Raw genomic sequence first — 24,932 nt, 5'->3', positions numbered from 1 at the left:
TGGCTGTTCACATGCCATTTTGTCTCCTCCTAGGTTCTTGTTTTTGTTTCTGAGTTCCCTTAGAGTTGGATGTGTCACCTGATGCCAGAGCCAACACTCCTCAATATGCCTTTAGAGAGTTTTAATTTGAAGGGTGGATTGATCAGGCTCTCCAGACTTACTCCCAGCCAAAACAAGGTATTGGGATTCCTAGGGTCTGGTTCCACTCCACTATCTGCTTGTGCAAGAGTAGATATTCCTCTCTGGGCCTCAGCATCTCCATCTCTACATGGTGGCAATGGGGGAAAAGTGTTCTGAGTCTGATAATCTCCAGGAAACTTCTAGCTTTCTGCTTAGGTGAGGTGAGAATGATGGACAAAGCAAAGAGGACATGGCGGGGAATAAGGGCATAGGAGCAAGTAAGTGAAACAGTAAAAGGGGGCCATCCACTTGGTCACCCTCTTTCCTTCACTTTTCCACTAACAGAGAATTCATGGTACATGCTTGGTAGGTCTGGGAGTCATGGATGCAAGAGGGGAACAGACAAATTTGGGTCATTTATTTGAGATTTAAATCCTGAACTGAGAACAAACTTGAATGCCTAAGAAACCAGCTACACCTTCTGTGCTTTGCTGATATATTTATTGATACATTTCCCCTTTTCAGGTGATGGTGACAAAAAGCAGATGTATCTCCCTACCCTACCCACCCCCCAGCAAAATACAGACACAGATTTCATTCAGCATATACAAGCATTGGGGCGTGTCCAAATTCACCTCACTGGGTTACCAGAGCCAGGAGAGGTTCGGTCTTGGGGGCCCAGGAATCGAGCAGGCCAATGCTGAAAAGAGGCTGCCATTCTGGGTCTTGCCACTGGGGTGTTGGCAGAGGCTATAGAATCAAACCATGATGAACAGAGCTGCCTAGCCCTGTCATGTGGTCTAGAAGGTGACAGTGGGCTCCTGAGTAGTTTCCAGTGAGATCCACAGTCCCATAGAAATCTGTGCCTCAGGGTTCTCATCTGCAAAATGGGGATGAGAACCCTGCCCTGAATATATCCCAGGGCTATGATGAGGCTCAAAATAGAAATAATTTGTCAAAAGTGCTTTGCAAAAGGTAAAGTGCTATACAAATTTAAGGGAATTCAATTCGTTGATTGTGATTGTGAGTGCCCCAGGATAAGAGTGGACTGGCTCATGGGTCCAGGGGCCAAGGAAGTGGCAAAACTCTTATGTTGTGCCTTTAGAGGGCACCAATCTGTGCTAGTAATGTCCACTGCAAAGCAAAGTTCTCTTAGTGTCTTGGCCCCAAGAAGTCACCATGGCCTAGCACCTGGGTCGGGGCTGGGAAAGCCACTGGGGAAGTTACAGATAACGTCACAGGGGTCAAGGAAGAGGAAAAAGGTGGCATATAAAGCAAGGGGTCATTACTATTACCACACACAAAAATAGATACCCAATGGATGCAAGGCGTTGAATTTGTAGTGCAGATGAGGGATGGAGGTGGGGAATGCGGGGAGAAGGAGGTGGCATAGCAGCAGAGGGAGATACTATCCCAAAGAGGCTCAATTGCTGCCTCCCCTCCTTGTAATAGAATAATACTGGTGTCTATCTGTAGGGGAAGGGAGGGCAGGAAGACAAAACCAAGAATATAATAATCTGAACTAAAGACTAGAGTCCCCTTCCCCCTTTAAAATGCTGTCCAGCATTTTAAGGAGATGTCACTAATAGGCAAGCAGCTGTCTGTGCACTTTGAGGCTGAGGCCAGAGCTGGGCCTGGAGCACCACAAAGGCAGTATTGTTTCTGGATAAAGGCAGTGGGTATCAGCACTGGGAGACGGCTGACCTACTCATACACGGGCATGGTCTCAGGGAGCTAGTAATTGACAGCCTGTTATATTTAAGCCTGAGAATAATTAACGCTCCTTGAGGAATAGAGAGGTGGGCCATTTTACTCAAAGTGGGCTGCCATCGAAGGTCAGTAAAAGGGTCAGGTAGGGGGGAGGGCCAGGAAAGAGCAATTCACAGGCTTGTGTTTAGGGAATGGGGAAGGAAGGACACTCTCTTGTTGCTCCTGCTGCTGCTGCTGCTTCCCTCTGACTCCCTTGACAAGGGGTGTGGGACCTCCTGGGGAACTGAGGAGGTTGCTCACAGGGTACCAGCTGGCACCTACAAGTTAAGGCAAACAAGCCAGTAGAGCACATTGAAGAAGAAGAAGGTCACAGGAAAAATAACTCGTGAGTAGTTATCCAGGCGGTAGATGTGGATGAAGAGGCGGCCCTTCTGCCAGATGCTACCCTCACAACTGGGGACCATACAAAAATACTTCTTGCACCACTTGCAGCAACCACCAGGCCTCTGGGTGGTATCTAGGCTAAGAGACTGCTGGGCTGGGCAAGATGGGCCCTCCTCTTCATCACTTTCCTCAGAGTCCTCGATCTGGCACACAAAAGCTTCTGGATGCTGGTGGACATGGGCACGGGGAGGGGTACGGGAGCGGGCACGAATCTGTGGCTGGAACAGACAAGGGAAGAAGTGTGAAAAAAACAAATATGAATCAAGTCTAGGTGCTGCCTCAGGGTTTCTGGAGGCTTTGTCCTTGGCACATTTTTAAATCTCCCCCCACCACCCCCATTCCCAGCATGACATCAGAAAGTATATTCAACTCCACCCCCCCACCTCAGGTTCCCTCTCCCATCACTTGGTGAGCTGGCCATCCATGTGCCATGAACCCCAGTGCCCTCACTTGCATGCCTCCACACTCCAAAAGCTTGCCACCACTCCCATACCCAGGTCATACATGGCGAAGTTTTGGAGAAGCACGGGGATTTGTCCGGTTGTAAGTCAGGAAGTTGAGCACAGCAAACTCCATCAGAGCACAGAAGCAGAAGACGAAACAGATGGCAATATAGAAATCCAGGGCTGTGATGTAGGAGACACGTGGGAAATTCTTACGGGAAAAGGTGCCCAAGGTGGTCATAGTGAGTACAGAGGTTATCCCTGTGAAAGCACAGTAGTGGAGGTGGGCTTAGCTACCAATCCGTATATTACACTGCTGAAAGGACCCTTGAGAAGGCAACTCTGTGCCAATTTGTGTATATTACCCACTTACCTAAAGAGGTTCTGGCTGGAGCAGAGTCTCTCTTGATCCAAAAGGAAACCCAGGAGAGCATTGTGGTCACAGAAGAAGGGACGTAGTTTTGAAAGGCTACAAAGCCAAACCGCCTGCTCACATTGAAGTAAAGTGTCATGACCGTGAAATCACCTGGAAGACAAAAATACCACTTCATTACAGCACTGACATGAGAGTCCCTTCAAGGCAGAATGTACACATTAAGGGTCTTGTTCAGCTCAATAAATCCCCACCACAGTCCTAAGATAGAGGCACATTATGCCAATGCCACATACAGAGAATCAGAAGAAACCCAGAGAGGGGGCTCACTGCACGACCCATGGTCAGTTAAGAGCTAAGCCAGGGCCAGAAATGTCGTTGCTTCTTTCTCAGCTCACTGTCCCATATCCCACATCTGTCTCCTCAGGGTGGCAAAAGTATCAGATGAAAGTGAAAAACTCGGGGGCAAGATGGTGGAAGAATAGGGTCCCCAAGTCACCTGTACCCACCAACTTACCTAGATAACTTTCAAACCATCCTGAAAACCTATAACATCGGCCCCCGATTTAAAGAGAGAACATCTGGAATGCTACAGCAAGAAGAGTTCGTGCTTCTATCAAGGTAGGAAGACGGAAATAAATAAATAAGTAAATAAATAAATAAATAAATAAGCATCCAAGGGGGAGGCGCTCCCCGAAGAGCAGGGAGAGAGCCCCCAGGACAGGAAAGCCCAGTCCTGGAGAAGCAGGAACTTTACCAATCTTCCCAGATCGAAAGGCGCTCCCAGGGAGCTCGAGCAGGATCCCAGGAGGGGCAGTGGAGCCCTCAGACTCCCGGGGTCACTAACAGAGGAAGCAGCGCCCCTGGGGAGAGCGTGCCACACTCTGCGGCCGAGCTCCCTAAAGGGCTGCAGTGCACGCACAGTGGGGCCGGGGAGCAGCTCAGGTGGTGGCTCCGTCGGCGGCTCCAAGCGGAGGGGGCTGCGGGATACAGCCCAAGATCCGGCAATCCTCCCCCCGGGGACCAGCGGAGGCCGGGAGGACACAGGGCAACAAGGACACTCCGGCCTCCTGGTGGCCCCCAGCTGTGCAGATCAGCGCCCCCCGCCCCCAGAGCATCCAGGCCCCTACAGACTGGGAGATGTGGTAGTTACTGCGGGAGCTGACTCTAGGGCTGGAGAACTGGCTGCCACCACTGTTGTCCCTCCTGGTGTCACCTTGTGCCTGGGACTGAGCGGGTCTGCCAAGGAGCAGGGGCCTCACAGGGTCAACAGCTCCCACTGAGCCGTGCACCTGGCAGGGGGCGGGGCAGCTCCCCCAGGTGCACACACCTGAGAATCAGCACAGCAGGCCCCTCCACCGGAAGACCAGCTGGAAAGACAGGGGAAGAGCAAGTTCTCCACCGAGCAGCGCTGGAAAGTTCCAGGGGAAATCGACGGACTTACAGTATATAGAATCAGAGGATACCCCTTCTTGTTTTTTGTTTGTTTTCCCCCTTTTTTCTCCTCTTTTTCCTACCTTTTTCCAGGACAACTTATTCTTAGCCACTCTGCACTGAGTAAAATGACTGGAAGGAAGAACTGACCACAAAAGAAAGAATCAGAAACAGTATCCTCTCCCAGAGTTACAGAATTTGGATTACAATTTGATGTCAGAAATCCAATTCAGAAGCACAATTATAAAGCTACTGGTGGCTCTGGAAAAAAGCATAAAGGATTCAAGAGACTTCATGACTGCAGAATTTAGATCTAATCAGGCTGAAATTAAAAATCAATTAAATGAGATGCAATCCAAACAGGAGGTCTTAACGACGAGGGTTAATGAGGTATAAGAATGAGTGAGTGACACAGAAGACAAGTTGATGGCAAGGAAGGAAGCTGACGAAAAAAGAGAAAAACAATTAAAAGATGATGAGGAAAGGTTAAGGGAAAGAAATGACACCCTCAGAAGAAAAAAATCTACGTTTAATTGGGGTTCCAGAGGGCACCGAAAGGGACAGAGGTCCAGAAAGTGTATTTGAACAAATCATTGCTGAGAACTTCCCTAACTTGGGAAGTGAAATGGGCATTCAGATCCAGGAGAGAGAGAGAGAGATCCCCCACTAAAATCAATAAAAACCGCTCAACACCTAGACATTTAATAGTGAAACTTGCAAATTCCAAAGATAAAGAGAAGATCCTTAAGGCAGCAAGACACAAGAGATCCCTAACCTATATGAGGAGAAGTATTAGGTTAACAGCAGATCTCTCCACAGAGACCTGGCAGGCCAGAAAGGGCTGGCAGGATATATTCAAGGTCCTAAATGAGAAGAGCCTGCAGCCAAGAATGCTTTATCCAGCAAGGCTCTCATTCAGAATAGAAGGAGACATAACAGCTTCCAAGAAAGGCAGAAACTGAAAGACTATGTGACCCCAAACAGCTCTGCAAGAAATATTAAGGGGGACTCTGTAAAAAAAAAGAGGAAGTAAAAAAAAAAAAAAAAGAAAGAGGAAGTCCAAGGAAACAATCCACAAAAACAGGGACTGAATAGGTATCGTGATGACACTAAATTCATAACTTTCAATAGTAACTCTGAATGTGAATGGGCTTAATGATCCCGTCAAAAGGCACAGGGTTTCAGGCTGGATAAAAAAGCAAGACCCATCTATTTCCTGTCTACAAGAGACTCAATTTAGACCTAAGAGCACCTACAGCTTGAAAATAAAAGGTTGGAGAATCATTTACCATTCAAATGGTCCTCAAAAGAAAGCAAGGGTAGCCATCCTCATATCCCATAAATTAAAGTTTATCCCAAAGACTGTAGTAAGAGATGAAGAGGGACACTATATCATACTTACAGGATCTATCCAACAAGAGGACCTAACAATCATGAAGATTTATGCCCCAAATGTGGGAGCTGCCAAGTATATCAATCAGTAAATAACCAAAGTTAAGACATACTTAGATAATAATACAATTATACTGGGAGAGTTGAACACGGCGCTTTCTGCAATTGATAGATATTCTAAGCACATCTCCAAAGAAACAAGAGCATTAAATGATACACTGGACCAGATGGATTTCACTGATATTTACAGAACTTCACATCCAAACGCAATTGAATACACATTCTTCTCAAGTGCACATGGAACTTTCTCCAGAATAGGCCACATACTGGGTTACAAATCAGGTCTTAACCAATACCAAAGGATTGGGATTGTCCCCTGCATATTATCAGACCATAATGCTTTGAAACTAGAACTAAACCACAAGAAGAAGTTTGGAAGGATTTCAAACACATGGAGGTTAAAGACAATCCTGCTAAAGTTGAAAGGGTCAAGAAGGAAATTAGAGAAAAATTAAAAAGGTTCATGGAAACTAATGAGAATGAAGATACAACCGTTCAAAATCTTTGGGATACAGCAAAAGCAGACCTGAGGGGGAAATACATCACAATCCCTCAAAAAACTGGAAAGAACTCAAATACAAAAGCTAACCTTGCACCTAAAGGAGCTGGAGAAAAAACAGCAAATAGATCCTACACCCAGCAGGAGAAGAGAGTTAATAAAGATGGAGCAGAACTCAATGAAATAGAGACCAGAAGAACTGTGGAACAGATCAACAAAGCCGGGATTTGGTTCTTTGAAAGAATTAATAATATAGATAAACCATTAGCCAGCCTTATTAGAAACAAAAGAGAAAAGATTCAAATTAATAAAATCATGAATGAGAAAGGAGAGATCACCACCAATACCAAGGAAATACAAATGATTTAAAAAACTTATTATGAGAAGCTATACACCAATGAATTAGGCAATCTAGAAGAAATGGACGCATTTCTGGAAAACCACAAACTACCAACACTGGAACAGGAAGATATAGAAAATCTGAACAGGCCGATAACCAGGAGGGAAATGGAAGCAATCATCAAAAACCTCCCAAGACACAAAAGTCCAGGGCCAGATGGCTTCCCAGGGGAATTCTATCAGACGTTTAAAGAAAAAAAACATACCTATTCTACTAAAGCTGTTCTGAAAGATAGAAAGGGATGGAATACTTCCAAACTCACTCTATGAGGCCATCATCACCTTAATTCCAAAACCAGACAAAGACACCACCAAAAAGGAGAATTATAGACCAATATCCCTGATGAACACAGATGCAAAAATTCTCAACAAGATACTAGCCAATAGGATCCAATAGTACATTAAGAAGATTATTCACCATGACCAAGTGGGATTTATGCCCGGGATGCAAGGCTGGTTCAACACTCGTAAAGCAATCAATGTGATTGATCATATCATCAGGAAAAAAAACAAGAACCATAGGATCCTCTCAATAGATGCAGAGAAAGCATTTGACAAAATACAGCATCCATTCCTGATCAAAACTCTTCAGAGCGTAGAGATAGAGGGAACATTCCTCAGCATCTTAAAATCCATGTATGAAAAGCCCACAGCAAATATCATTCTTAATGAGGAAATACTGGGAGCCTTTCCCCTAAGATCAGGAACAAGACAGGGATGTCCACTCTTTCCACTGCTATTCAACATAGTACTAGAAGTCCTAGCCTCAGCAATCAGGCAACAAAAAGGAATAAAAGGCATTCAAATTGGCAAAGAAGAAGTCAAACTCTCCCTCTTTGCAGATGACATGATACAGTACCTAGAAAAACCAAAAGCCTCCACCCCAAGATTGCTAGAACTCTTACAGCAATTCGGCAGTGTGGCAGGATACAAAATCAATGCCCAGAAGTCAGTGGCATTTCTATACACTAACAATGAGACTGAAGAAAGAGAAATTAAGGAGTCAATCCCATTTACAATTGCACCCAAAAGCATAAGATACCTAGGAATAAACCTAACCAAAGAGGTAAAGGATCTATACCCTACAAACTATAGAACACTTCTGAAATAAATGGAGGAAGAGACAAAGAGATGGAAAAATATTCCATGCTCATGGATTGGAAGAATTAATATTGTGAAAATGTCAATGTTACCTAGGGCAATTTACACATTTAATGCAATCCCTATCAAAATACCATGGACTTTCTTCAGAGAGTTAGAACAAATCATCTTAAGATTTGTGTGGAATCAAAAAAAGACCCCGTATCGCCAGGGGAATATTAAAAAAGAAAACCATATCTGGGGGCATCACAATGCCAGATTTCAGGTTGTATTACAAAGCTGTGGTCATCAAGACAGTGTGGTACTGGCACAACAACAGACACATAGATCAATGGAACAGAATAGAGAATCCAGAAGTAGACCCTCAACTTTATGGTCAACTAATATTCGATAAAGGAGGAAAGACTTTCCAGTGGAAAAAACATGGTCTCTTCAATAAATGGTGCTGGGAAAATTGGACATCCACATGCAGAAGAATGAAACTAGACCATTCTGTTACACCAGATACAAAGATAAACTCAAAATGGATGAAGGATCTAAATGTGAGACAAGAATCCATCAAAATCCTAGAGGAGAACACAGGCAACACCCTTTTTGAACTTGGCCACAGTAACTTCTTGCAAAATACATCCACGAAGGCAAGGGAAACAAAAGCAAAAATGAATTTGGGAGTTCATGAAGATAAGAAGCTTCTGCACAGCAAAAGAAAAAGTTAACAAAACTAAAAGACAACCTACAGAATGGGAGAAGATATTTGCAAATGACGTATCAGATAAAGGGCTAGTTTCCAAGATCTATAAAGAACTTATTAAACTCAACAGCAAGGAAACAAACAATCCAATCATGAAATGAGCAAAAGACATGAACTGAAATTTCAGAGAGGAAGACATAGACATGGCCAACAAGCACATGAGAAAATGCTCTGCATCACTTGCCATCAGGGAAATACAAATCAAAACCACAATGAGATCCCACCTCACCCCAGTGAGAATGGTGAAAATTAACAAGACAGGAAACAACAAATGTTGGAGAGGATGTGGAGAAAGGGAACCCTCTTGCACTGTTGGTGGGAATGTGACCTGGTGCAGCCACTCTGAAAAACTGGGTGGAGGTTCCTTAAAGAGTTCAAAATAGACCTGCCCTATGACCCAGCAATTGCACTGTTGGGGATTTACCCCAAAGATACAGATGCAGTGAAACGCCCGGACACCTGCACCCCAATGTTTACAGCAGCAATGTCCACAATAGCCAAACTGTGGAAGGAGCCTTGGTGTCCATCGAAAGGTGAATGGATAAAGAAGCTGTGGTCTGTGTATGTAATGGAATATTACTAGCCATTAGAAAGGACAAATACCCATCCTTTGCTTCGATGTGGATGGAACTGGAGGGTATTATGCTGAGTGAAATAAGTCAATCAGAGAAGGACAAACCTTATATGGTCTCATTCATTTGGGGAATATAAAAAATAGTGAAAGAGAATAAAGGAAAAGGAGAGAAAATGAGTGAAAATATCAGTGAGGGTGACAAAACATGAGAGACACCTAACTCTGGGAAATGAACAAGGGGTAGTGGAAAGGGAGGTCGGTGGGGGTTTGGGGTGACTGGGTGACGGGCACTGAGGGGGGCACTTGGCAGGTGAGCACTGGCTGTTATGCTATATGTTGGCCAATTGAACTCTATTAAAAAATAAATATATTTTTTAGAAAAGTGAAAAACTCATCCTACTATCTGTCAGGGCCACATGGCTAATGTCCAGACCTTCATATCCATCAAGGTACCCTATCTAGTCTGCAGAATCATGGACTGACACATGTACCACTGGCCTTTACAATGGATACTGTCAGAGAATAAGCCGAGGGTGGGTGGGGGAAGCACAGGATCCATTTGACCTCCTTCCTATTCATTCATATGCTGGTAAAATGCCTTAGTTAGCACTGTTGTATCAGAGGCCAAAAGAAATCACTTGCCCTTCCCAAACCTCTGATGGTTCCCTATTCCACAACAGCTGTAGAATCAAATGGACAGTCTAACCTGACACTAAAGGCCCACCATGACTTGGCTCCGACTGACATCTTACACACACCTGCACATACACACCTCCCTGTAAGCTAATGCCATGTATTCTCAAATTCCCTGACTTAGCCTGCATATTTGCATCATTATCCAAACTATAGACTCCTTGTTCTTAGTCTATACCTTAATTCAAGCTGAGTGTTTCAGGAAAATAGAAGAATTAGCTTAAAGTGAAAATTGGGGCATCATGTCCTTAATGTTGGCTCTTCCCCTACACTGTGATGGCTCTTATAGTACCTAATGACAACCTACATCTCTAGTTGGCATCTTCTATTATACCATTCGTGCTGCCTTATACTCTGACACACTCATCCCAAACACTCTGCCCATGATGACTCTAGAGATTCTGGGGGCTTTCCTGAGCCCAAGACTTTCCATTTCATTTTCAATATCACATAGGGTTTGTGATAGCTCAAATTCTGGCTCCTTAGTGAAGCTAAGTTCCAAACTTCTACATAAGTGATGCTGTAAAATTTCTTGGCTTTGAGTTAGGTAGGCTTTTAAACCCCGTCAGGGTTTAAATCTCTCACATAAGCCCTGTGGCTTGGCTCTTGCCCATCCTAGCCCAGCATGGGCTGGAACCTAGCAGATGCTCAGTGACTCTTGCTACTACTGTCTGGCAATAGCTTTGTAAAACAGACCAGAACACTAACATGTCCACGTGTCCTATTGTTTTGGAAAGTAGATCACCTGTGTAGCCAGGCTCTCTGTTGGAGCAAAACGAGGAGAGCAGCCTTTCCTACTCACCTTGGCAGCACTGACGCTTAAAGGGCAAGAGTTCTCAGAATCTTCTGGAAAAAGGCAAGGATGTGGCTTGGGGTCAGTTGAATATCTGTATTCAGAGTAGTAGCTTTAGGGATAGAACTCTTCCCCCAGGGTTGCAGCAGGAACCACTCACACTTGCCCACTGGCCAGAACATATTTATCGGGTTCTTGTTCTCTTGCCCCAGGGTCTTGACTGCAATTTAAGACACCCCTATTTAGCTACAACCACTCCTTGTGAGACATATATTATTGTTTTGAGATTTATTATCCTATCAGGTTTTCCTATGTTTATTTTATTTATTCCAGCCAAAGAACAACCTTCTTCACTTCTCAAGATATGGAAGTTTGTCTCTGAAAGTTGAGGGAAGGATACTAACACATGATTTCTTATTCCCGAGGAATAAAGGAGGATGGGCAAGGGAAAATACATATCTGGGGCTAAGGAGCTAAAGCCAAAGCCAAACACCCCCCACCAAAAACTAAAGATTCTTCTGCTTTTCTGTCATTTGGCCAGACCAGAGTTGGACACTGCACTGTTAGAGGAACAATAATTTAATAGTCTAGTCCAGAGGACTGGACTAGCAGAATGAGTGAGCCCAAAGCCATGAAGAAAAGGAAGGAAAAGGAACTAGACTGTAGAGTCTATAAAAGATTGTGACTCTGGGCTGGGACCAAAATACTGGTCCTTTAATCTTGACCCCATGGAAGAGTGACTGGGTTTACCATAAGTTCAGTAGTTCTAGGGAAAAAGAGTTCCAATGGGTAAGAGTTGCAGAAATTCCAATTTCAGATGAACGGGAAGTTTTCTGATGGACAGAGTTTTTCAGAGAAGGAAAAAGCTCCCTTGTGAGAAAGGAAGTCTTGATCATGGGTAAGATCCATCAGAGTCTCAACAGCCACCAGTGAAACTTAACTCACTCACTGGGGGCAAGGCTGGACTCTGTGAAAGCCTTCTGAACCAGAGATTCTCTGGTTTGTGGCCCTAGGTGACCAAAGTAGCAAGCTACCACCACATTCTGAACCCTTAGGAACCAAGTACATAAATCTGCTTCAGATACAAAGAACTGCCCAGAGGCTGTTAGGAAGAGTTTGAGCCCAGCCTCAAAAAGAACTATGATGCTAGAGAAAGAATAATTCAAGAACAAATAGCCTCTAGTAAAAGCAAAAGAAGCCCTTCTTTTCCCCCAAGAGCCCTCCTCTTTCCCAAGGAGGGCCAGTGCTTACCTATTGCCATTACTTTGCTGATGATGCTGGCTCTGGGGCTTTGCAGTCACTAGGGCACCATTTTGAAACAATGCATAATCATCTACTAAACGGAACCACTAGTGACTTGAAAGCCCCTGGGCCTTGTCTCTTCTGCCGCTTTTGATGATGGGTCCCCACCTGTCTGGGAAAACTGAGGTGCAGAAAGGCAAGAGGCAGGCCCATGGTTAGCTGGCAGAAGAGCAAGGATCCCGAGTCAAAGGTGGCACAACTGCTTACCCAGAGAGCCCGAGAAAAAGAAAAGCATTTGCAAAACAGCCCACCCCTGCCCCGGCCTAGTACTGTGTAAGCAAAGCTCTAGCTGGATGAGCATGAGCTATTCCTCACGCAGTGACCAACTCAGTAAGTAAAGCAAAAGCAGATTGTCTGCCTAGCCACACAGAAGCAAAGCAAGACTCCTATGGTAAATGGCTGGTTTGGTGACTGGTTCCATCTGCATTCTTGAAACGATGAGAGCAGTGCCTCCACTGCCCTGACTTGGTCAGTGTGAAGAGGGTTTCCAGGGATGCTCCAGGAGCAACCCTGGGGAGATCCCTTAGCTTCTCATTGAGATCGCCTAGGAACACAAGCAAAGACACTCATATCTGATTGGAAGCTGATGTGGAAAAGATCCAGCCCCCCCCCCTTAGTCCTTGTCAGGGACAAAGTCAGGAAACCAATGGTCACCATGTCCACGTTGAATCCACCATGAAGCCTTTGGCGGGAGTCTGTCCTTCTCAGAGCTGCTTCTTTAAAATAAATGTTGACGCAGTAGCAGTGGTAACAGCTGAAACTTCCCCCATACCATCCCAGCCCTCACCCAGTCGACATTATAACTCTAGCCTCCACTTCCCACTAGGGCCAACTTTGTTTCCCACTCAACCAGCTTGGATTGGTTCTGGGTATGGAGAACTCACATGAGCTCAATTCCCCAGTCATCCAAATAAGCCGGTTGTAGCAAATAACTAGAAACTGAAGGGTCGGCATGATAGAGCTAGGTGCAAATCCTGACAGCAATAAAACTTTAGCTACTTACCTGTCCTCTGAGGGACTTGGCAAAGCACTTACTTCTTTGCAGATGAGACTGAGATGTAGTTACAAAGTCTCAGTTTCCTCTGCAAACAGTTGTAAGTGCTTAGCATTTCCAAGACAGGAGTCATGTTCTACAATATTTCCATGGGATGATTACATACATTTATATGTGGCCACCTCCAGTCATCCTCACCACCCTCCTGGGCCTCTGCCTCGCTCTGGTTTCAAAAGTGTACGTACCAGCTGGGGTTGAGATAGTTTCAGTAGTGTTGGTCACTCCTGTAAAATCAAACTGAAAGAGCTTCCAGGTATTCCTCTCATCGATCTGAAGCTTGAAATTTTCCCATTTGTAGATCATTTCACTCTCAGGATAGGAAACTGTAAAGCAACATGGGAAGGAGGGTCGTGTGAGACTGGGAAGCCCAGCTGTCTCTACCAACATGGAGTCTAAGCAATGCCTTGGAGTCCTGACTCTGGCCTCACCAGCTGTAGGACCTTGCTTCTCTTACCTTGTTGTTGAAGTCCATTCAATACGTGCATTTACTGAGCACTCCTTAGTACCAGGCTCTGTGCTGGAAACACAAAGATGAGCAAGGCAGACACCTTGCCCTCAAGCATTCACATTTTATTGAGTAAGATAGTAAGTATACATTTGTAATTGTTGAAATTGCTGGGAAACTTCCACCCATGGGACAGTAGTAGAAAAACAGGAAGGATGAAAGACCACTTGGGGATACACTCAACAAAGATTTCATAGCAGGTGACATTTCCAATAAATCTTAAAAGCTAAGTAAATATTCTCTGTATGGGTGAGGCTGCAAAGGTGAGGAGGGTTTTCTATGCACAGAAAGGTGAAAATGCCTGATGGATTATGGAAATGCCTAAAGTTCAGGATGGCTAGCTCACAGACGCTGGATGAAGCATACAGGAATGAGTGATAGGGGCCAGTTAATGAAATACTTTGAGGGTCATTCTAAAGAATTTGAAATTGATCCATGACAGTTGAGGGAGGATTCAAAACTAAAACATGACCTGGTCTAGATGATGCTTCAGCTAGGTCACCCTTGTCATTATATGAAGATGGTTTGTTGACAGGGAGACCAGTTTTGGGAGGCCAGTGCAGGAATCTGCGCACAATAAAATGAATGAAGGTAGGAATCAAAGCTGTGGCAATGAGAATGCAGAAATAGATAGGATCAACAGACACTCAGGAGGGAAAATCAATAATATGTGTCAATTGATTAGATGTAGGAGGTGATGGAGAAAGAAGCATCAAAGTTCTTGGCTTGGGAAACTGAGAGGGTGATGGTGCCTTTCAACGAGACAAATGTGAACACAAAAGCAACACATTTGTTTTGGGGGGTAGAGACGGGGGGAAAGCAATGTATTTAGTTCTGGACATGTTCAGTTTTAAAGTGAAGGTGTTGTGAAAGCCCAAGTGGGAGATGGCAAAGACCTAAACCAACGTACTGACAGTGGCAATGGAAAGGAGCAGACATACTTGAATTATACTTCAGAGGTGTGTGACTGACTTGAGATGGGGTGAAAAGAAGAGGGAAGAGCCCAACACGAGGCCCAGTGAAGCAACACAGTATTGTCAGCAGGAAAGGAGATGAGGAGGCTCTGGGCAAATCTGGCACCATTTTAGGAGAAAAGCAGAGGCAGAAAAATGTAAAGGGTAAGGATGAGGAAAAAGAAGGGGCTCAGTATGATTCTGGGGCCCCAGAGACCTAAAAAGGTACTCACAGCTAGAGAAAGACAGAGGGCAAGAGTGAGAATCCATTGGAAATTTGAGCATGTAGAGTAAACATCCAGCATCAATGGTCATCCTGGAAGGGAGAAAGGAGCCTCATTAGGCTGGCCCTGAGCACTTAGGTATCCACCCATTTTGGGCCTGGGAACCACCACCGATGAGTGGCAATAGTAGGATTTAAAACAAAGAGCTCAAAGGAGAGACAAAAAGAGTGGAAGAACAGCTTGAAAGTATCTGGCTACTTTGGCTTCCATCATCAGAGAAATGTGTGGACCAATTTAGATGGGCTTTTGTTGTTTGCCCATCCCAGCTTCCAGGACTTCCCAACATTCTCCCACTCTGTACCACCTTCCCACCTCATACCACTGATATACAACCTTCTCCCACCAGGCATTCAAATGTCCAGCCTGCTCTTAGGTGTCTTTCCAACCGCTGTATTGCTGCTCCGCCTGGACAATTCCACCACCGTGGACGTGTTTCTACATCCAGTGCCCACTTGGGATGGAATTGTCCAGGCAATGCAGTCATACTCTAGTGTGGGGACCTATGGACTGGGAGGCAATTAACTGGGTACGAGTCCCAGCTCTGCCATGAACTTGGTGTTTGGACTTAAGTAATCTTTCTATTTTGAGGCCAGTGTCTGTGTTTATACATGAAGGGGGTAGAACTCATGGTCTAGTAAAGCTGGAAAGGCCCTTAGAAGTATCATTCGGGATGAAACCTATGTCCATGGTTCTTTGGTGAAAAGAGTCCCAAGAGGTAATATTCCAGAGGCTTGACATACCTAATTGTGTACAACACCTTGCCATCCTTGTGGATGCGAACCATCTGGTTCGGCATGGTGATCACATGCTCTTGAGTCCTCTTAGAATTCCTAAAGACTGTGTCTGGGATCCAAAGCTGGCTCACCATGTTTCCATTCAGAACAAAGCTCTCAAAGCTGCCATTGTAACGGAGGCGTTCATCATACCAGGTCTGGCAGAAGGTGATGTCAATGGTGTATTCCTGGTGGGATTGATAGAAAAGCACACACCTAGAGCTATACAGGCAAAGAATATTCTCATGCCATCCTGTGAAGAGTCTATCAAGTAGATAGGAACCTACTTAGGTTTGCACAGAGGAAAAGAGCATGAATTATACTGTAGGAGTTATCTATTTCCAGACATTCTCAAAAGAAAGGAACATTCCCAGATAAACAACAGTCAGGGAAGACACATTTCATCTTGAAACAGACAGGCAATGGTGGTTTAATTGCACAGACTGGTCTCATCACATCACCACTGCCTTGTAGGGTTATGGGATTACTCCAGCCAGGTTAACACCCTCTCAGCCCCCACATTTCCATACAAACCAAAGATCTCAACTCAAAATCATCTTGAACATTTATAAACACACACCCCTTTGGCTGTATATGCTGGAGTTTCCCCTTTCAGCTTTTATTAGGGGAGCACAAATGTTAATTAACCTCAATCCTTCATTCTCCAGAGTTATACTTAAAAATGAAGTGCTTTGAATCATAAGAGAAGTGTGTGTTTAGTCTCATGTTTTTTGAATAATTGTTTTGTTTTTCCTTTTATTTCTTAAAAATATTTTATTTTTTTATTCATGAGAGATACAGAGAGAAAGGCAGGGACATAGGCAGAGGGAGGAGCAGGCTCCCTGAGGGGGAGCCTGATGCTGGACTCAATCCCCGGGCTCCAAGATCATGCCCTGAGCTGAAGGCAGACACGCAACCACCGAGCCACCCAGGTATCTCTGTTTTTCCTTTTAAACAAGGGCACCTAACCTCTGAATGTGCTTGTGCATCTGCATAGCTATACCCATAACTATTTGATCTCCAGGTGATATTGCCTATCCCATAAACTGTTAAACATGAGAAGGATGTTTAACAGGAAGAAGCATGAGAAGCTAGAGATTCGCACTCCTGGTATTGAAGGGTAAAAAACAGACTGCAGTAGAACTGCAAGCAGTGTGAAAAGCAAGTGCCAGAACTAGGCCTAGGGGGAACCTTAGGGCTAGCCCAACCTCCTTTACTTTTGAAGCTCAGAGAGAAAAGGGCCTGTGCAAAGTCACACAGATAGCTAATGGCAGCATATTGGCTCTGGTGCTTAGAACACCATTACTATGACCTTGCCCTGGGACAGCCTTCACTGATTTCCCTCTCTAGTACTTATTTCACTTGCACCAACAATCCCTTTGGATGTCTAGGTCCAATTTTCCCCTGTAGAATTCCTAGGTCTTTCTCCTGAGTTATCCTCCATCCAACAATGAACACCACCCAGTAGAGCCCCCAGGGGAAAGGTCTAAACAATCCCAGCTTGGCTTTGTGGCCCAGGCCAAAAGGTGATGAGAGCCATTGCCAAACTGCCAAGAGCTGGCCTTCCAGACTGAGAAGGTTCCCTGGAGTAATCCAGAGAAGCAGACAGAAAAAAAGCCAAGCTATCATCCACATGGGAGCCCTCAGCTCTGCCCCATCCAGCCCTGCCAGCCTTCATAGGTGGCCTTCAGAGTGTTTCTACAGTCCCAAGTAGCTGGCAGTTCCAACTTGGCTTATGGAGTCTCCTTCATTCCGAGGCCATGTGAACTGCTTGGTAGCTAGGGGAAGTCTTCCCTCCCCAATACAGGCTGTTTTCCTGCTGTATGTTATAGTGTTTCAAATGAGCATTTAATTTCTATTTAATAAGATACCAATTGTAAGTTCATTACACAGCAACTGATAACTAAGAGTTCAATTTTTCCTCAGTTTGACAAGGGAGCTTAGGCTGTACATCTTTTTTAGCTCACCTGAAAATCTAGAAATTCAGTGTCAAGGAATTGGCTTAATTAGGGTTGCTCACAACAATTATCACAGCAAGAAGAAGCCTTAGCAACTGTTGATGTTATGATGGGCAGTCATTCCCAGACTGGTCATTGACTTCTAAGCTCAGGCTAGGTGTTTCAAAAATTTAACCAGGAAACAGGTAGAAACATTTGATTTAAATCTCCATGCTATGGGCTCAGGTTTCTCTCTCTAAGGACTACTCCTATGCTCTACACAACATCTGATTAACTGAGGGGTGTTGGAACTCTATTCAAACAACCACACCCCTCCTGTAACAGAATGCTTGCTGAGATACCCAGTTGCTTCAAATGTAAAATGAAGATCCTAATGGCAGCCTTGCCAGCCATACAGGCTGTCGTGAGGATCCAAGGAGACAAGTATGCTCTGTTCATTGGCTGTGTGAGAAAGACACACACACTCCCTCTTTACCAAGTACAAAACTCCAGTGTCACAAGGGAAAAGTAGACTGTACAAGAACTGAGAACTCCCACAGTTGTAAAGCACTATTTGGTATTATGTAAAAGACCAGGCTTCTTGGGGGAAACTTAATACCACATGAGTCTTTGGCATCTCCTAACAGCACTTGGCCTAGGCTAAAGCAGCACTTTATTGGCCAAAGAAAATCAAATTGTTGGCTCCTCTTTGGACCAGTTCTGTGTTGCATGCCAGGTTCAGCGACTGCTAAGTTATTAGACCGTATCCCGTGGGCTTGTTAGGTATCAGGGAAAAACAAGTCACTTCTATAGGACATCTTTCATAATTCATTTCCGCAGTTAGCATACACTGAGTCTTTGATACCAAGGAAACCATGATGGTGAGAGCAAGGCAGACAAACAACAGCTAATTACAGTACAATGAGGTATAGAAGATCAGGTAAATAACTCTGATATAAGCTAGAAAAATATGAATCCTAAAGAGAGGAGAATGGTGTGAGTATGAAGGGAGCAATTTATAGCTGTGGAGGTCAAGGAAGATGCCGTGGAAGAGATGCCATTTGAGAGGGGCTGGGAAGGATAAGGCTTGTGGCAAGTAGAAAATTACAGCAGTGGCATTCCAAGCAGGAAATAGCTTGAACAAAGACCCAAAGGTACAAGGTGATTTGGTAACACCCATACTCTAGTGTGACTAGAGCACACGCGGTCTCTAAAGGAGTGGGGAGGAAAATAAAACCAGAGCCTCAATTGGCTCCAGCCATGGAGGGCCTTGGCCAGTAGAGTATAGTGTTGAACTTCAGGCTGTAGGCCAGGTTAGAACTGCAGGAGGCACATCACACACGAGGCCAGGTCAGTACGTAGACTAGCATAGGCAGCGACTTTGACTTTTGCATATTTCAAGGAGAGATAATAGAAGCTCCCTGAGGACAGTCTTGACACTAGAATGATGACAACAGAAAAGGAAAGAGGGAACCAGGCCAACAGGAGAAAAGCAGTCTTACAGCAATAGTTAGTAACTCTAGACTTAAGTCTATAGAAACCATTGTCAGAAAAAAAAGAGCCGTTTTGTTGTGGTGTTCAAAGTTACTTTATTATTTTTATCTTGAATGGAAGACTAGAAGATATGGTCAGGATTCTGAATGTCCTCTTCAGGCAGCAAGGGATTTACCTTTTCCCACCTTTCAGAGTCAGTGTTGGTTTCAATACTCCTGCTCCAAAACCAAAACCAAAACCAAAAACTCTTATGGAGACACAGAACCAAAAAAAAAAAAACAAAAACAAAAAAAACAAGTATGTTAAAGGCCCCATGGGTCAGCACCCTGGGCTATGAGACACTCTAATTACAAAAAGATCAGTACTCACCATGTCCATGATAGAGATAGGGCCAAGGGTATTGACAGAGAGCTCGACAGTGACCACAGTGGGCCTTTCTGTAAAGGAAGCAGAAGTGGCACAGGTAAGTGTCAAACAGGGGCATGGGACAGGGGGCAGCATGGTCAGAGGGGAGAACAGGGATATGGGTGATGACTAGGGACATGGTTTCAACATCCAATCCTATTTCTTTCTTTGTTCTTTCATCTTAAGATCCAATTCATTGACTGTTAAGAGCTGGCCATAGCTTGAAGGTCACTGATCTAGTCTACTCACCTTATCATAGAGTTGGAAAAACTGAGGGTGAGAAAAGGAAAAAAAAAAAGTCTAGATCAAGGTCAAGAGCAGTGCTGAGACTAGAGTTGATATCAGCAACAGATGTTCCTGCCCTCACCTATAGCCCACACTCATTCTCCACCCCTTGACCTCACCCTCCCACTCCACGAGGGGGAAGAGTTAGGTTCTGCTACTCACCACCTATGCCAGGGCGCAGTTTGTGGTCATAATTATTCAGGATACTGTTCAGGATGTGAGTGGCTGCTGGCAGATTGCCAAGCCTCATGGTGGACTTTGTTTCTTCAGAGAGGAGCTTCTCTTCAGGAGCCTGGGGCTGAGGCCCATACACATCATCACGGGCAGAGGGTGCACTTTTTGATTCAACATGAGGTCCTTCGCTCCTAGAACATAAAAACAAACATAAAATGAAGCTCTGTTCTCCACTCTGTAGGGGCCCTGGCTGAGGCCTTTTGGGACAGAAGCAAACCCACATAAATCTGTATCCCAAGGCATAAAGAGTGACTGGTAAGAGCAAATTTTGAGCCAGCAACAGATTATATTTGTTAATTTCTTCTAAATCTTTCTGCTCTCTGGGGACTTTCCTAGTATCCCTCCTTTATGGTAATTCTTTATTTAAAAAAAATCCCAGTAACAAAACCAAGCTAAAGATTTTAAAAGAACTTGGGATCCCTGGGTGGCGCAGCGGTTTGGCGCCTGCCTTTGGCCCAGGGCGCGATCCTGGAGACCCGGGATCGAATCCCACGTCGGGCTCCCGGTGCATGGAGCCTGCTTCTCCCTCTGCCTGTGTCTCTGCCTCTCTCTCTCTCTCTCTCTGTGTGTGACTATCATAAATAAATAAAGATTTAAAAAAAAGATTTTAAAAGAACTTCTCAATGTAAGATGAAGGAGATATTGCTGTAGGAGCTTTGGCCAATCAGCTGCCATTACCAACCCTGGTCTCCAGTCGGCCTGACCAGCACCACTGGGGAGCAAATGGGTGGGCAGGGGGCCAGGATCACTGAGGAATGCTCGGGAAAGCCAGAACAGCCTCTCCCACGGAGGGCCAGGACACCAGGACACCGTGGGAATATTCTGCATTTCTTTGCTTTTGTGATATTCACTGCTTTCAAATTGGGGGCAGTGGGAAACTGGGGAGTGAGGGGAAACTCTGAGCACTGAGGAAAGTCAGGAGTCCATTACTCGGAAACTGTCTTCTAGGAGAGATGGTAGACTAGATCTCAGCATGAGTGCCACAGCCAAAAAATAAGAATTAAATTAAATAAAATGAAAATTAAAAAAGCCATCTGGCAATGTAGGAAGCTCGCCGAAGGTGTTAGAAGTTAAGAGTCCTGGTACTTTTGCAGTGAGGAAGTGGGCATCAGGGGGCTTCTGAGATTCCAGTCATGTTCTAGTGCCTGATGTGGGGTACTAACACCGGTGTGGTCATTTTCTGACAACTCATCAGCTACATAATAATGATTTGAGCACTTTTCTGTATATACGTTCTAATTCAATAAAAAAAAGTGTTTTGAAAAATAAATGCTGATAAAAATCTGCAAATGTATGGATCTTATTTGGCTCCTGATTTGCAAAGGCAAACTAAAACACAACACAAAACAAAAAAAAAATTTATGACACAACGGGAGATTCGAACACTGGATAGAGCAAATTTTGAGCCAGCAACAGATTATATTTGTTAATTTCTTCTAAATCTTTCTGCTCTCTGGGGACTTTCCATACTATCCCTCCTTTATGGTAATTCTTTATTTTTAAAAAATCCCATTTTGTCTTCACCATGACAAATTCATTCTAATTTTTTTGGCATAATAGTGGTATTTTATTATGTGTTTGGAGTCCTGGCATTTAGAAATGCATACTAAAATAATTGCATATGAAATGATATGATGTCTGAGATTTGCTTTAGAATAATTTAAGCTGAAATGGAGAGTGGTGGGGGATAGAGAGATGAAGTGTGGCCGTGAATTGGTAATAACAGGGCTGGTGTTGGGTACATGGGGTTTCACTCTACTGTATGTACTTTTATGTATTTTTGAAAAAAATCAAAATTAAAAGCTTTTTTGAAAGCCATCGGCAAAGTTAGTCTATAATATTGTAAAGCAGAAGAGTGGTTTGCTTTGGGTAAGAGAGTGTACTGGGAGGGCATGTGGTAAAGCTTGCAGCAGGGGGGAGTAGGTGAAGCCACAGGCATGGCTTCTGTGGTGCAGAACAGGGGCCTGACAACTTGTGCAGCTAAATGCATTTTCCTGCAGTATCTCAAGCTCTTAGAATTGCCTAACTGGCATACAGATGTGCCAGATTTATGCCATTTTTCATGTCTGAAGTGGTTAATTCCCACTGTGGGCAAGGGAAGAGCTGGGCTTGAGAAAGGCAGTTTCCGTTTCCAAATAACACATGCAGAAATGTCCTCTTTCGCTGAGGCATCCATCCCCCCCAGTCCTCTGACTTTTGGAGGGGCCGAGGGAGAGGGAGAAGAGGCCTGGGTGACGTGGCCACGAGCACGGTATAATCAGGATGGGGCACTGCCAGCCAAGACCACCCAAGAGCCTGCAGCAGCTCCTCCCAAATGTCTGAAGCCAACAACAAGAGCCCCAACGTTCAAGAGGCACACAAGAAAAGCCCAGGGATCACTGAAGCCCCTCTGCTCCCAAACTATGTCTGCGATGAAAATGATATCAGAAGGTCCTGAGGTTGTCGTAATTCTCCAGTCAGCCTTCACCAGTAAAAATACAAACAAAACAGACATGCTCATCGTGGGATCCTTGAGGTTAAGGAGCTGCTGACACTGCATACCTTTCCTCAGCCAGCCACTAAGCCCCCTTTCAGGGCTAGAAATAATAAAAACTTGAAAAACACTCATGTACTGGGCTAGTGGAATCTTTCCATGGGGACTTTTCATGCACTCACATCCCTCTAGATGCAATAGTCCAAGATGGAGCTGGAACTCCGCACCCCTTCCCACTAGTGAGGATGCTCTTCCAACTAACTGTGGGTGATGGAAGGAGAGGAAGAGGGGACTGGCAAAGCTCCAGGAGGGGGCCCACTGGCTTGTTTGTTTTTTTCCCCCCAAATCAGCCCTCTTTTTAACCTTTCGGGTAAGAAACTGAGCCCCATGTGGGGAAAGGGCTGAGCCCAAAGTCACCACCATTTGAGGCTGAGCCTGGACCAGAGCAAGGTTTCCTGGTTCGATGTGTCTCTTGCCAACACACTGCATGGCCACCTTTAGCTCTTTGCTGACATCATGGGTTGCCATGTTGACAGTGTCTGAACACCACTTGCTGCAGCCCTTCCTCCCTGGGCCCTTCCTCCCTTGCCCCCTCCCCTGACAGCAAGAGTAGTTTCCATGTCAACAGCCCCTGTTCCTAGCTGTTCTTCCCAGTTCCTCCCCTCTTCCTTTTGCCCCCACTCCGAGACCCCTCTTTTGCCCTAGCCAGTAACCATGCCAGCTCTCCCAAACAGTCCAATTCATATCTGGAAGGATGTGGATGACTGGAAATTCCTAGCACGCATTCAGAAATATTTGCCAAGCCCCTGCTGAGGCCAACCCCCACACCCCAGGGCTCCGGTGAGCCAGCAGCGAGCCCTACAGCCCCTCCCCTGAGGAGCTGAAGCATTGTGGGGTGAGAGGAGAAGCCATCTCCCCTCTGCCCAAAACAGAGAACCAAGACAGAGAGACTTGTGGAATGGAAACTGTCTCAAAAATATGAAGCAGTCATTTTCTACTCTAAAAAGTCAGAAGTGCAGGGAACAACCTTCTGAGCGAAGTCCTGGGGCCAGAAGAAAGTGTGAGGGAAGCTGGCTGCTCCAGGGAAACCTGCTGTTAGCCTTTGGAAAAGGGGGTGGGGATGGAAATCCGGGACCCAAACCTCAGACCTCAGAGAATAACATTCTTGGCGTCTGGCTCGGTCAGTCCGAGACCCAGTAGGGTGTTTGGTGCTGGTGGGGGTGGGGAGTGGGGGGTGAGGGGTCGGGGGGGGGGCGGCGGTGGATGCAGGAAGGGGAGGCTGGGCCGAGAGGAGGGGGCTGGATAACGGGCGGGAATCCTTGGAGTAAACTGGGGCTCGTGCCTGGGACTGGCAATGAGAGGAGCGGCGGGAAGGGAAGCAAGTAAAGTCAGAGTTATCTGGCGCAGTGCCTGGTAGTTAGTAGGCGCTCAGAAAAAGAAATTCGAGAGGACACGCAAGCCAACGCTCCAGCATTTAGGCGCAGTTTGGCTCCCCAAGCCCGGGCGCCCTCCCGGGTTCCATCTTCCCAAAGCCTCCCCCCACACCCCCACACCTCGGCCTCAGAAGCACGAGCCTACCTCGGCCAGTTACCCCGCGGGCCGCTAGCCTCTTCCAACGGAAGATCCAAGGAGGGAGAAGCGTGCTAGTCCCCCGGCCCTCGCCGTGGTTTTGGAGAGCGGGAGTCTGGGGCGCGGGGCGGCCAGGGAACAGGCTTCCCGCCTTCCTTCCTGGGCGCCCCCTCAGGGGTCTGGGGCCCCCATCCTACAGGGAGCGAGTTGGAGGCCGGTGGCGCGTCGCCGGGCCCCGGGGCCCGGCTGGCCCGCGCAGTGGCCGGGAAAAGGTGGGCGCGGGGCTCGAGGATCGCAGGGACCCAGGGGTCCGGGGAGCTGGTCCAGCTCCAGGGGAGGAGGAGCTGGGCGCGGAGGGCTTCTGGGTCCCGGGCTGGAGACTCACCTAGACGGGAGGATTATGGACGTGCCCAGGAGGATCAGGAGAACTTTGGCTAACATCGTGGTGGGGACCGGCGCGACCACCTGCGTGGAGGTCGCTGCGCACGGTCTGGCCGCACCGAGCGCGGTGTGCGGGGTTTTGTTGGGCTCCAACTTCCACTCCTCCCACTCGCCCCGCCCCGCGCCCCCCACCCTGGCCCCGCCCCCTGAGCCCCGATGGAAATCTCCGACGACGTGTTTGCTGCCGCTGCGGAGAGTGGGGTGGATAGGCTCGCGCGGGCGGGAGGCAGGAGGAGGGGGAAGAGGAGGGAGCCCGGTCGCCAAGGCCCCCCGCCCCCTGCCGCCACGACTGCGGCGCTGCCAGACAGCCAGGGGCGGGGGACGGGGGAAGGGAGGAAGAGGCGAGCCGCGGCGCGGGCCCCAGGCGGGGGAAACCGGAGGCCGGCGGCGGCGGCTGAGAGGACGGCCACACACTGGGCCTGGAAAGGGGAGATGCA

The 24,932-nt window shown here is 46.3% G+C and overlaps 1 protein-coding gene across 1 annotated transcript; it reads right to left on the bottom strand.

The window, feature by feature from the left end:
* Positions 1–599: 599 nt before the first annotated feature.
* GABRE (gamma-aminobutyric acid type A receptor subunit epsilon) lies at positions 600–24,606 on the bottom strand. The gene is made up of 9 exons (XM_072818301.1): positions 24,440–24,606; positions 19,941–20,143; positions 19,458–19,525; positions 15,625–15,845; positions 14,834–14,916; positions 13,328–13,465; positions 3,091–3,243; positions 2,779–2,978; positions 600–2,492 (listed from the first exon to the last, which is right to left on the bottom strand). Exons 1-9 carry the CDS (start codon positions 24,493–24,495, stop codon positions 2,148–2,150), a joined length of 1,467 nt encoding a protein of 488 aa, XP_072674402.1. The 5' UTR covers positions 24,496–24,606; the 3' UTR covers positions 600–2,147.
* Positions 24,607–24,932: the final 326 nt, after the last annotated feature.

Source organism: Canis lupus, chromosome X (assembly GCF_048164855.1).
Source record: "Canis lupus baileyi chromosome X, mCanLup2.hap1, whole genome shotgun sequence".
In the NCBI taxonomy this organism is placed as follows: Eukaryota; Metazoa; Chordata; class Mammalia; order Carnivora; family Canidae; genus Canis; species Canis lupus.
Note: the sequence above shows the minus strand (reverse complement) of the source record. Positions and strands in the feature narration are given on the sequence as shown.

Coding starts and splice junctions, on each gene's coding strand:
- GABRE (XM_072818301.1), bottom strand. CDS start 24,495: ATGTTAGCCAAAGTTCTCCTGATCCTCCTGGGCACGTCCATAATCCTC. Junction 15,846..19,457: donor CTATCTCTATCATGGACATG/GTGAGTACTGAT, acceptor CAATCCCACCAG/GAATACACCATTGACATCAC. Junction 13,466..14,833: donor CCCTCTGTCTTTCTCTAGCT/GTGAGTACCTTT, acceptor GTTGCTTTACAG/TTTCCTATCCTGAGAGTGAA.